The following is a 13,384-nucleotide window of genomic DNA, read 5'->3' on the forward strand; positions in this document are numbered from 1 at the left end:
AAAGTGACCTCATGTGCAACACTTCTCAATAATAGTTATTAAGAGAAACCAATCCAACCGTTGGTGTCTTTCTACCACCGCTGGTGCAGACTTATTACATTACATTCTCTAAAGCTAATACACTCAAGCATTGTCCAGAGCAAATGGAAAGTTGAAGGAGTCCCCGCTGTAGCCAGAATTGTGTGGTTGAGGGTTTTTCAGGGAGTACTGAGCCAGTGGAGTTAAGGATCTTCAGAGCTTATTTCTGCAGTTTTGTCAAGAGGCCAAATAAATGGCTATACCCTAGTTCTGCTCAAAATATGACAAAAGGCCTAAAAGTTGTTCACGCACCCTCGAGGCGAAGTGGAGGAAAGGGAGGTAGGTTTGGTTTGAATGGACTTGCGAGATGCCGCATCGATTAATGTGTTGTTCCCTTTTCCCAACTTGGCAACAATGTGTACGATTTTGTAACACTCTCATGCCTCCAGGAATGAAAATATCATGATGTTGCTGAGGTGGTTTGGTGCCGTCAAGGATTTGTGGTCAATGTCAGATCTGTTTGCTCCAACCAAGCCACACTAACATCATTCCTACTGTATGTCAGCAGCCTCTGAGCCAGGCCTGTGGTCAAAAACAGCGAAAAAGCGGTTTCTTCCTTGTTGACTTCAGAGCTGCAGGAGAAGACTGCGTTTTATTAGACGGGGAGTTGAGCCCTGCAGGCCTGCTCCGTCTCGTTTTTGTGTATATGAAGCATGCATGTTCGTCCCTTTTGCAAGCAATGCAGTCAACCCAGAGTGTGGAACTGCCAGCGTGTGACAAGAGAGCTGGTGTTGCTGTGGAAACTAGCGGCAAATAGAAACAAATTAAGTTGTTTGAGCTTAATGGTGGCAGTTCCTGCCAGACAATCTTTAGTCCACAGCTCGGCTCATCGGCCTCGTCACATAGCGGCCTTTTGTGAGACTACGCACACGCATATGCATACGTACAGCTTGGGAAACGTGTGTTTGTGTGTGTGTGTGTGTGTTTGGGGGGGGTGTTTGTGTGGGTGATGAAACTGTTTATGACTTCATTATTCAGCCTCTTTTCATCTCCACTACACTGTGCAGAGAGTTTAAATGCAGCGGCCGTCAGTGGAGCGGCAACCTAACACCAATTAAACCGTTTATTGTCAAACTTTATTTTGCCATTCAGGTTTACCATTTTTTTCTTTACATCACTGTGTCGTCTGGTTCATTATTTCAGTGCATTTTTTTCTGTGTTTACTATTAATATGAACTTCACATGATGATGTGCGCCACCATCCCTCCAACCCTCCATGTCTCACCTCACTAACTTTGACTCCACCCTAAACAATGCTCCCATCTTTTCGCATTATAACTGCATCTTCAAAACCTCCAAAATATATTTGCCAACGTTTGTTTTGTTGTCTCACTGCTTTTTATACCAAATGCGTTTGAAACAAAACCCGTACATTTCTGTTTCACTTCCATTGTGAAATGTTACGCTGAAGAAGAACCTCCTGCCTTGACTATATGTCCCTTTTTATCATAGCATCCCTCCCTCTTTCTCTCTCTCCCACCAGTCTCGTGAACAGTCAGACGATGAGCAATCGGAGGACTCTGTGAAGTTCAAACGGCTTCACAAGCTGGTTAACTCCACACGCCGGGTCAGGAAAAAACTCATCAAGGTGGAGGAGGGCAAGAAACATGGCTCTGGAGGTTCGTAAAGGCTTTGTCTGAAAATAGCTTCCTTTTGATTATCCCACAGTTCAACATAGTTTAACTATGTCAACATGTTTTTTATCAGCCAATTATTTTTCACATGTTGTATTTTCCAGGTCACATTAAGGTCTCTGTTTGAGGCACACATTGCTTGTGTAAATTGTATGTTAAAAAAAAAATCTGTTTTGAGCACTACATTTAGCTTGTTGTTCTTACTAAAATTAAGTTCAGTTATAGTCAAATGTGTTTACAACTAAGGGTTTTGGAAATTAATGATTATTTTTGTAAGCCAAAGTATTACATCTTCGTCTGTCATGGGTTTTACCCAATACTCAGACTTTAAGAATGTGTTTTGAAATTGTTACTGGCTAGCTGTGGTTTGGAAAACCACAGATGGGTCATGGCACTACTCAGAATCTGATGTCTAAATCCTCTTGAGTAACCAACTATCTGGGGTTTCTGTCTTCTTCTCTAGATCTTTTGAATCTGGGGGCACCTCCCACCTGTGAGGACAACACAGCTCTGTATACAGGGGTCCTGAAGAGGCCCCCTCTGCCCCAGGAGATCTCCCTGCCTTCCCTCACCCAGGATCAACTCTCTCTGGATGGAGACACGGACAGTCTGACCAACTCCCCATCCTCCAGCAGCCTGGACACCTGGTCCGGACACAAGCTGGTAAAAACCTTCAATAAATCTTCCAGTACCCACGGCCTCATCCGCCCCCCCAAGAGAACCCCAGTTAGCTCTGGGGGCCTGGGCGGCTCCAATTCTGTCGTGGGAGGTAGTGGCTCTTCCTTCTCAGAGCTGGATGGCTGTGGATTGGACGACGAAGGAAAGCTGTCGCGCTCCACAACCGACGGCGAGATGCGGAAGGCCCTGAGCTCCATCTCCCATGGGGTAAGTAACAACGAGGCTCTCTACGCCTACTATGGCCTCACTAAACCCCGTCCCAAACCCCATGCCCAGTCCCGCCTCCTGATCTCCCTGGATGACGGTCCACAAGTCAGCCCCAAACCCCAACCTGCCAATCGCCACCATGGCAGCTGGACGCACCGGAAACCTGATCCCAACTACGCTTACTCCACCAAACACCTACTGTACCAACGCTCGCGCAACTCCAAGACCCCCATCTCCCCTCTGTCTGTCACCCCCTCCTCCCCTGCCCGCTGTGATGTAGCCAAATCAAAAGGTTTTGGAAGTGGGGGAGGGGGCTGGGTGTTCCCCTCTCGCAGGCTGCGAGGTCGAACGGCAGTCAGTGAGCTGAACATCACCTATGTGGTAGAGCGGAGCCTGTACGGTCACCTCAACTGGGCCCAGCTGGTCCGCCCGGTTACCCTCAGTCGCGCTGAGCGCCGTTGTCTATTGGAGGAGGACCGCGAGGCGGACAGGAAGTGGGCGGCCAGTGTGGACCGCTGCACCAAGCGTGTGCTGTTGCGCATCCAGCAGAAGTCTGTGAGTTCAGACCATGAGGTTTAAATCGGCCGCCTCGTGTAAGCAGGAATCGGTGCTTCAAAGTTGCAGAATCGCTCAGAGGTCAAAGGGGGAAGATACAGCAAACACACACAAGACACATGCCAGGTCAACGTATCCGCTAATTATTGCCTGAGTAAGAAATCCACATAAAAGCATTGCAGCTGTGCTCATGTTTAGAAAAAGCCCAGTGGCTGGTATATTTATCACAGACTTAACTGCCCTTAGAGGAATGTCATCTCCTATGACCTTTTTAAGTGAATGCCTTTTGGCTTTGAACTTTTTTTTTTTATTATTTCAGCAGAATATGAAATGGTTATGGATTGTGCAATGGCCCACTTGAAAGGTTAAGTTACAGCAGAGGGTTTTATCAGTGCTTTTTTTTTTATAAATGTCACATCCCTGAAAGAACACTGGCACATCCACACACGGGCAAAAGAGATGTTGGACAATCTTGAAGCTGCTTTTTAGAACTGCACAGCACGAAGCCTCAGGGACGTATTCAATAAATGGCCGTATTAAGCTAACTTCAGTGGCTGAATGGTCTTTATAGTATAGCAACAAAAACAGAAAAACAGCTCATATGCATATACTAATACTATCTCATACCACAGTGAATGTAAAATGCAAGTTTACAACAACCTGCGTTAACACATAACACATACTCTAGCTGGTAATATAGTGGAGTTATCCTGCAGCTTTGAGGGTGCCTGAATCCTGTCGTGTTCTAGTGAAATCACCGGAAGTCGTCATCCAAAAACTCTCCAAAAAATCCACTTTTTTTCTGTTGTTGCTTTTCGTGTTCTTTTTTGGCCCGTGCCTCTATGGTTGCAGATGTATTTTTTCTTTTTTTTTCTTTAGTTTTATTGGTTTCCTATAATTATCTTTGAGACTTTTTTTTTTCTGGGTGCATGTCCATTCCATCGAACATCGCCATCACATTCAGAGTTCTTTTTGGACGTCTCTTCAAACATGTTTGTGCTCCAAACTGTGCTTTTCCTGGGAAGTTGTGATGTGGACTGCAGCTGTGGACATCTAATAAACAAACCATTTTCTGAACATGCACTGCCCTCTCACGTGGAGGATCTTCGTCCAGCGTTTTGTGGGAGTTTAGTTGAGCAGTTTAGAAGTAATGGCTTTTGAAGCAACGGAGAAATGCCATCGAGTGCCCCACTTGAACCGAGGGTTTTTTTGGCAGATGCGTTATGTGCTTGTCTCTGTCTACATGTTTGTGTGTGACTTACTGCAGAGCTTAGGGAGGATTCAAAAAGTCAAAGCCAGCACACTGATAAGATCCTGAATATCTTTTTTTTCCTTTCATGTCATAGTTCCCCTTTGTGTCTACCCCTTATCTTGCTGTTAACCCCTAAAGTCAAGAAAACCAGTCTCCATATCACCCTGTCCTCTCAGCAGAAACAATTTACTCTCCCTAAAGATGTTTCTGATGAGAATAACATATCCCCGGCTCTAAGCAACCTACATGTTGTGCATGTTTGCATACTAAGCCCTGTTTTTACATTCTCATAATTAACCACACAATGTTTTGCATCAGGCTGAAATGCAATGAATATAAATTCACTTGTAAAAGTGCAGTTCTATATTTTAGCTTGGCCACATCAAGAAAGGTTTGATTTTCTCCAGTATTTTCCTCCCGGGATTCAAGCTTCAGAGCAATATGAGCAACTTGTTGGCGCCGGCAGCGTTGCGCTCCACGGTCAACATAACAGCTCATTTGCCTTGGACCGTGCTGTAACTCGCAATTTTACAGAGGAGCTCGTATAACAGTTTGTGTTACATCATGTCTGTTGGCTGTCCACAGGTCCCATATGACATCATGCCCCCACATATATGCAAGCCATATTACCCATGTACATGAATCAAAGTGCTGTCTGTGTTGTGTCAAGCATGAATCATTGTGAGTTGACCCCACAGCGGGTGTGGATATGGGGAGTTCCTGTAACGTGACCTTCTCCATGTGACTCATTTGATTGTGTTTTGGCTCCCCTACAGAGAACGTGCAGCTTTGGGGGCTTTGACCTGACCAACCGCTCGCTCCATGTGGTCAACGTGGGCTCGGAGGCCAATGTAAGTGCTGGCAGATTGTGAAATTCAAAGAGGCTGTCAGGAGGGCAACATGAACTCTCCTGTCACACTAAATCACATTTTCGCTCCTCTTTTCTCCTTTTTTGTTTTTGTGATCCCTGATTAATCCCCATCTTTCTCGTGTGTCTCTCTCTCTCTGTCATCTCCCTCCTCCTTCTGTCCATCCTTTTTTCGTTTTGCCTTTCCTTGCTCTAATCACAGAGTAAAGAACAGGAGGCTATATACAGAGAAGTGGTCAAATCTCCCACCACGTCTCGGATCTCACTGGGCAAGAAGGTGAAGTCGGTCAAGGAGACGATGAGGAAACGCATGTCGAAGAAATACAGCAGCTCCTTATCTGAGCAGGTTAGACACCAACACACACACGGATGCAATTTTCCAATGCTTTATTTGTAGAACTGTCAGATGGCATTGAACATTGGTAGGTTTCCTTTGTTTTTAGGGCAAATGAGGTATGTATAAACCCAGTCAAACCGTACCTCTATTTGAAATGGAGCAGCTAACGCATAAACGGCCCCACAAATCAACACAAAATGCTTTTAATCCTTCACAGTGAGTCAAGTGCAGCTGTAAAGAAATAAAAGCTTCTGCAATTTATATATTTAGAGGATGTTTTGCAGTGTAAACCACATGTACTGTCCACAGGCTATGAGTGGGTGGGAATATTTGTGTTGGTTACCGAATAAACATGCCGCACTAAAAGACGCACGCACTTTTAGATTTCTCTCTGCTGTGCTCTCCCTGGGCTCAGTTTGTAGGGTGGAGTGTGTGCTTCATGCTGAGCTCATGGAGTGATGCACGTCTCCCCACGGCGAGCTCTGAGGAAATGGAGACTTGGAAGTGTGAGAGAGTATAATGGCCGTCTCTTCTGCACTGGCCTAATTTTTCTGGGCATCCTGTGGCTTTATTAGCGGCCTGTCCAGCTCCCCCAGTTTGATGTCGCCCTGCAGAATATGTCATTAATGCACAGTCGAACATCTGTCAGTCAGGGTGGTCCCAACACTTTGACCTACATATCCGGGCATGAGTCATTGAGCCATTGGTTTGAAAAGAGCAAAGACAAATTAATTGCCATGTGTCGACGTCTCAGCCGTGCTCAATTTATAGACCATAGTGCCACCTAGTGGGTAACTGCAATACATATAACGCAGTATGGTATATGTCAATGTATCATGTTGCTCTATGGCGTTGCTTTATTATTAATGATTTTTCCTCAAGTGTTTTGATTCAGTTCTTACAAACGTATGCAAAATAATGCAATGCAAATAAAATACCACTTTAAAATTCCAGTTAAATGGTATCATTATTTGATTTGATGCAATTCCTGTTAAAATACATTGTTCATTCAGGGTATTAGACGGTAAGGGATCTAGTTTATGTGTAAACCACTGGGCTGTGAATCATGGCAGTTCACTTAAGATGTGCTGTCTTTTTCAGGAAATATCAGACAAATAACAAAAACTTTAACAGATCTTGAACAGTTTGTGATTACTAACCAAAAACACAAAAATGCACAATCACGTTCATGTACACCTGTTTTTCAATGGAAAAAGACCTTTTCCAACCCTCTTCACTCATGATCTCCATCTTTTATTATGTTGAACCACACTTTTACATCTCACATTCTTTAATTGCACAACATTTCCTTTGTATTTTCTCGCCGTGCCGTTTCACAACCCCATCTCTATCCGTTTCTGTCTTCCAGTCCAGTCCGGACGGAGCCCCTGGCTCCCCTCAGCCCGACACCGACTCTCTGGAGAAGCCGAAGCTTAAGGCCGGCGGCTCGGTGGAAAGTCTGCGTAGTTCACTCAGCGGACAGAGTTCAATGAGTAAGACGAGAAGCAATGTTTTAGAAAAGGAATGCCTGCTTTTTAAGACTGTTTTTAAACGGAAGCTGGGTAGCATGCAGTAGCTGTCTGTTTATTTTGGACATCTTGGAAAAAAAGAAAAAGAAATCCGCCTGTTTTGAACAATGTTTAACACAAGATGGTGCCCGTAACGTGCTGCTTGCTGCTGTACTATATATTTCAAAAGCATACAGATTATTTAACCTTCTGGCACCACATTTATACCAATCATAATTTTTGTGGAGTGACAGCCCTGCAGAGCAGTTCTCTCTCTAGATCACACCCAGTCCCACCAGCTGCCTCATGTTTTGTGATCTCATCTCTCGTTTTTAAGTGACCTCTCCGGTCATCTTATCTAATTACAACTTCTGATCTCTTCATCCTGTTGTTTCCGTCACGTGTTTGTTGGATAAAATACCCTCCATCGTCTAAAGCTCGGAGTGAATTAAAGACTTTAGAAGCCGTAGAACATGCACACAAAACACGCAGGCAAACATGTGGTAATGATTAGGTGGGATGTCCTCCCTCTCAGATTCCCACATGCTGACATGGTTTCAGCAGCTTTCTCTCAGATACAGAAATAAATGTGCAGCAAATACAAAAAGTCTCTCAGGAGCTGTAATACAAGTGTTTAAGAGCTAAAGTTTTCCTCTCACCGCAGACACAAAAATAAGAGGCTGACAAGATAAAATCAATATAGTCTGAATAGTTTACCTACAACTTAAAATGTAAAGCTCCTTGATACATGCATCTTATTATACAGTGACCAGTCATTGTAAAAGCTTATATAAATCTGTGTGCGTTTGTGTCAAGGTGGTCAGACAGTGAGCACCACTGACTCGTCAGCCAGTAACCGAGAAAGCGTGAAGTCAGAGGATGGCGATGACGAAGAGCCGCCTTACAGGGGGCCGTTCTGTGGCCGAGCCAGAGTCCATACAGACTTCACCCCCAGCCCCTACGACTCGGACTCCCTCAAACTAAAGGTACAACATGGAAGTGACTGCACAGACCAGAATGCATGAATGGAGAGCTGTGGCTGTCACTCTTTTTTTATTTTCTGTTCAATATTTCCAAGCTAGTCTGAACAATCAACAGTCAAATGTAAATGCCAAAGTTGAGTCATTCTTTCTGATTTCTTGTCATTGTGATTTTCCAGCGCGGCGACGTGATTGACATCATCAGTAAGCCTCCCATGGGAACGTGGATGGGCCTGCTGAACAACAAAGTGGGCACCTTCAAGTTTATCTATGTGGACGTGCTGAGCGAGGAAGAGGAGAAGCCCAAGAGGCCCGTGAGGAGGAGGAGGAAGGGCCGACCACCCAAACCCACATCAGTGGAGGACCTGCTGGAGCGCATCAACCTCAAAGTACGGCATTGAATATCTCACACCGCAGCAGTTTTCAGTGGCAGTAAAGTTTAGTAGATTTACCTTCACTGATTTTGTTTATTATCTAAACTTTGCAGTGAATTGCTCAACCTGGGGAAATTACACCCATCTGGCATCTAAATATGAGAAAACCAATCTTAAGAAGTGAATTCAAATATTGTTTGAGCCAAATATCTTTAAATCACATTTGCAGACGCGCAGAGATAAATATAGTGTCGGCAATTGCAGGCTGCACAGCTCGGGATGTTTGATCTGACACTGATGCATAAACATTAACACCCACATTCTCACGGCCACGCCCCAACAAACAACTCTCATCTCTCATCAAAACCTACACAGAGCTGTGAGCTTGATATCATCTCCTCCCACTCAGGCAGCCAGCAGGCCTCACTTCCCCAAATAGAGAAAGAGACTTTTGTGGGTTGTGTGTGTTTTTTTATCTTTGGCCAGCCGTAACGGCCAAGATCCAGAGAGCATTATTAATGTTAAAGCACAGGCTTCATGAGCTGTGAGTCTGGGTGTTACAAGTGCATCAGGGAACTCGTGTCCCCTTATTAGTCACCGCCAGATTCCTGGAGTGGGCGACTTAGACTAAACACTTGCACAACATTTTAGAGTTTCCAGTTTGCGGTCAGTGTGCCAGGTATTTTAACGACACTTTTCCTCGATTTGTGCTGATGATGAGTTATGATTGTGCCGCTGTAGATGAAAAGAGTAAGAATATTGTTGATGTGTACTTTTGGAGATGATAAGTAACATTTGGTTAAACTGGCAAGTCGACATTTGGAACACGCGTCAGCAGTGCCATAAAGTGCGACTCTCCACAACCCTGTAACGTTTGGTTTATCTGCCAAAGACATCTTTGAAATTGGAACATGTTTAAGTTTTTCGACAGGCCAACGAGACAAAAAGATGCCGTGAGGGAGAGGACCCGGCTGCCTGTGTTTGTTAGTTGGTGGTCCTTTGTTTAGCCCAGCATCATCCAGCAGAAATAGAACAGGGACACAGAGTTCTCTATGTGGACTCCACCATTGTAATTGATGGTCTCGCTGGTGACACGCAGTCTATGCATTTGTCCAACAAAGTGCGCGTGTCACACAAACATGAAGCCCAGCAATATTCAAAGTGGAGGCAGTTGCTGCGCCCTCCCAGATAACATGGTGGTTTGGGTGAACTGGCTTTGATTTTGTTTGTGTTAGTGTGTAAAACTTTGTCTTCTGTGGTTGAGGAACACTTTGATGTAATTGTCTCCACCTTTTGGCTCGTGTTACCACATTACGTTGGCGGGTTTCCCTTTCAAGTCCTGGCAGTTTGATCACAGCTTGAACAGCTCGGTATTGTGGCCACGAACTCCGCGCTGTTACTTGATTGGTTTGGCACACTCGCTAATGTTACTACAACTCACTTTTACATGTCTGTCGACAGGACAAAGTTTGTGCCATATTAATGAGTGTCGATAGGCGATGTAGTCATAACTAAATTAGCTACGGCTTTAAGTGATTACATGCCATCTAAATAGCAGTTTAGATTTGGCTCACCGGTGATTTTAAAATACACAGCATGGATGGGAAATTATGAGCAGATGACAAACGAGTATGTAGCCTACTCCTTGTTTGTTTTTTTTGCCTTACCCCACCTACGTGTTTGTATTTTATGTATTTAAGTTTTTGTGACTTGGATCCAAAGTGAATTTTTTTCCTCAGTCTCTTTCTAAGCTCCTCAAAAGAAACTTTAAACTCAGACGCGATGTTCTTGTCATGCAGGAGCACATGCCCACTTTCCTGTTCAACGGCTACGAGGACCTGGACACGTTTAAGTTGTTGGAAGAGGAGGACCTGGATGAGCTGAACATCAAAGATCCTCAGCACAGAGCCGTGCTGCTCACTGCTGTAGAGCTGCTACAGGAGTACGACAGTAAGTAGTAAAAACACCGAAACATTTTGTCTAGATGTGTGAGAACACACTCGTGTGATAGTTCTAACTCACTGAAAACTCCTTGGCTGTTAAAGATGCATCATCTGTATTTCTATGAGGGTTGACGACCTGGAATTAACATCCTAGTGTTGGTGGTTATTTCTAAAAAACATTTGCAAGAACCCATGAATGTGTCCCTGTGCATTCTGTGTATCATGTGTACTTAATTAAACAAGTTGCCAACTCAAAGCATGCAGCTCTACATACCTGGAGTTGTCATTCCGAAGTACTAAAGTACTCCCCGTATTTCATAATGTTGCTTTTTTTTCCTGTGTCTCTTTGTATTTTCAGGCAGCAGTGATCCAGAGCGTGGCGGCCTGTCGGGCTCCCAGGAGAAGCTGCTGTCTGAAGGTCGGGGCCTGGTGGGAGACTCCCCGCGAGACTCTGGGTGCTACGAGAGCAATGAGAACCTGGAGAATGGTAATGATAGCTTTGCTTAGTCTAGACCGCCAAGATCCAAGGCTAAGATCTAGTCCTCCTTCGCCTTTTCCCTCTGTGGTCCTGCGCCTCTGCTCTATCCCTTGCCACTTCTGCAACACCTCGCCCATCTCACTCCTCTGGACCAGCGCCCTCCAATCAAAAAGCTCCTTTTTGCTGCCATATCTTCCTCTCAAACCTCACCTTTTTCCCGTCTAGTACTCTAGAGACTGATCCCGCTTATCACCTCATACTCTATAAACTTGAACTATCCTTTCACGCCACTTTCTTCACCACTCTTTCCATCTTGTAGGCGTTATGTGTCATCAGTGCCAAAGTCCAATTGTTACTGAGAGGGAGCCAGGTCCAAGACCACTAAGCCTAGTCCACGCCACAATGCTGGGAGGACAGAGGGAGAGATCCTCCCTTTTGCACAGAACTGTTGTGATGAGAACAAACTCACTGCCCAGTCATGGACTCAGATTTCCAGCTCTGCGGCCTGTGGATGCGAGGCTGGTGAAAGAATACCGGGAGGATGATTATGGGCTCAAAGAGTATTTCTGTTAAGTGTTTTTTTAATATAGGAAAATAGCTTTTAGAGTAGCATGTCAATAAATGTTTTATTTCTTTCTTTTTTTTTTTGCAGTGGTGATTCTTTAGGCTGATAAGGTTTGAAAAAAAAAATGCACTAGTCAGGTAACAGATCACAGCTGCCATTTCAATCTCTTGTCCTCATACCATTTCAATGTGTCACTTTACTTGTTTTCAGTGACTATATCGCACAAACAACCATATAAGATGTGCCTAAAAAGAAAAAAGATGTGGATGAAAATATTTTTTAAATAGCAGTGCATAGATTGTAAGAGAGTTCTGATTATAGAAGTTTATTGAAGTGTAATATGTGAGATTTAGGTTTATTTTTGAAATGGCTCTATTCTCCTGCATACGAGTGTGTGTGCTTTCTTTATTCCACACAGTACATGCTTTTTAACAGCTCCATAACTCTTACAGCTTTTTCAAACCCCGTCTTCTCTCTTTATCTGTTAGGTTCCAGTGTAACTACTGGCTTTCTCTTTCGTGTGAGTGTGTGTGTGTGTGTGTCATTCAGGTTTCAACAGTAACAATCTGCCACAATAGAGATTTAGGTTGTGGAATAAAAGCCACTTCTTTAAAAAAAAGGACTCTGGTGCTGCTTGCTTGTTTTTTTTTATGTTTCGCCTTTTTTCTGTCCGTTTCTCCTTCCATGCCACTAAACGCTGTTCGCAAACCAGCTGCATAACATTTAGTGAACATTGTGCATTTCTTCTTGCAGGTTCAGGGTTCCACAGTTCTCCTTTCTGTAAAAACTCATCAAACATTAAAATAGTAATGTATATTAATGGATTTTTCTGAATATTTATAAGTCTAGAGAATTGGCAAAGGAAAACGTTTGATTTAAATTCAAGTAAACTCTTTCAAACTTTCTCCTTTTGGGGAATAAAAAGTCACTGTAGAACCCTGAATGTATGCTCTTTTAATTAAATTACCTTCCTTTAACATACATGTCTCTGATCAGTTTCCCTGTAACTAGATGTAGTAATTCTTCCTCATCATCAAATTCTGCAATCTATCAAACTTTCACTCATCATTTCTACATTTATGTTAAATCAATTTACTATTACTCTTATTTTAATATGAACAATTGATTAATTTTATAAATATTTTTGATCAGTTTGGTTGAATACTTTTTTATAGTCTACATACTGTTATTATATTTCAGCATATAAAACACATCATAGTAGACAATGACGATGTTGCTATACAATCCTTGAATGCATCAACGAAACAGAACTTGTTACTTAACTTTCAGTCTAATATTACCCAGATCCACCCATTGTTAATACCAAGCTATTACTACATTATTGTTACTTAATTGTTACCTGTTTATTACATAACTATTACCTGACCATGTTATTACCAAGCTGTAACGTAAAGTGCTGACAACTTGGGTAGACATTTCTGGGAATCATAAAGATATTTTACAACATTCCATCTACTGAACAGCTTTCTGTCACCCCACCGTTTAAACTCTTTGGCAAGCCACACTACGTGGCACCCATCCATTTCATCCATCCATTTAGCTCTGTAAGCCAGAGGATAGATGGTAAGTTGCTTTTGTTCCAAAGTTTCTGAATTACCCGTCCAGATATCTTTATTTTGGGATTCCTGCTTATGCCAACAACAAATCAGCCAGTTCTGTCATAATTCATAAAGCTTAATCTTATCCCATTGGCACTCAACCCCTTCTTTATAATCATTTATCTGCTTTTGACTGTGGTTTACAGATAAGCCTTAAACAATAAGGATATATGATGCTTATGAGTAGTTTTTCCATATGACTTCACTCATGTTAACATGTTTTCCAGTGCTGTAAACATACATGATCACCACCATAAATACAGGAAAATAGTCTGGACACAAGGCAGCAACATACAGTAATGCTGAGT

At 43.3% G+C, this 13,384-nt stretch overlaps 1 protein-coding gene across 2 annotated transcripts in view; it reads left to right on the top strand.

The window, feature by feature from the left end:
• The window catches only part of sash1a (SAM and SH3 domain containing 1a), a gene marked incomplete at its 5' end in the record, with an annotated part of 146,889 nt that overhangs the window by 127,013 nt on the left and 6,492 nt on the right, over nucleotides 1-13,384 (top strand). Inside the window, 9 exons of one of the 2 annotated variants that reach the window (XM_079180924.1) lie at nucleotides 1,562-1,697; nucleotides 2,176-3,152; nucleotides 5,181-5,255; nucleotides 5,475-5,618; nucleotides 6,979-7,102; nucleotides 7,934-8,103; nucleotides 8,277-8,486; nucleotides 10,271-10,421; nucleotides 10,773-10,901. In XM_079180924.1, the coding sequence (XP_079037050.1) occupies nucleotides 1,562-1,697; nucleotides 2,176-3,152; nucleotides 5,181-5,255; nucleotides 5,475-5,618; nucleotides 6,979-7,102; nucleotides 7,934-8,103; nucleotides 8,277-8,486; nucleotides 10,271-10,421; nucleotides 10,773-10,901 (2,116 nt within the window). The remainder of the gene's footprint in view (nucleotides 1-1,561; nucleotides 1,698-2,175; nucleotides 3,153-5,180; nucleotides 5,256-5,474; nucleotides 5,619-6,978; nucleotides 7,103-7,933; nucleotides 8,104-8,276; nucleotides 8,487-10,270; nucleotides 10,422-10,772; nucleotides 10,902-13,384) is intronic. The other variant, XM_079180925.1, reaches the window with a different exon arrangement.

Source organism: Pholis gunnellus (assembly GCF_910591455.1).
Source record: "Pholis gunnellus genome assembly, chromosome: 19".
In the NCBI taxonomy this organism is placed as follows: domain Eukaryota; kingdom Metazoa; phylum Chordata; class Actinopteri; order Perciformes; family Pholidae; genus Pholis; species Pholis gunnellus.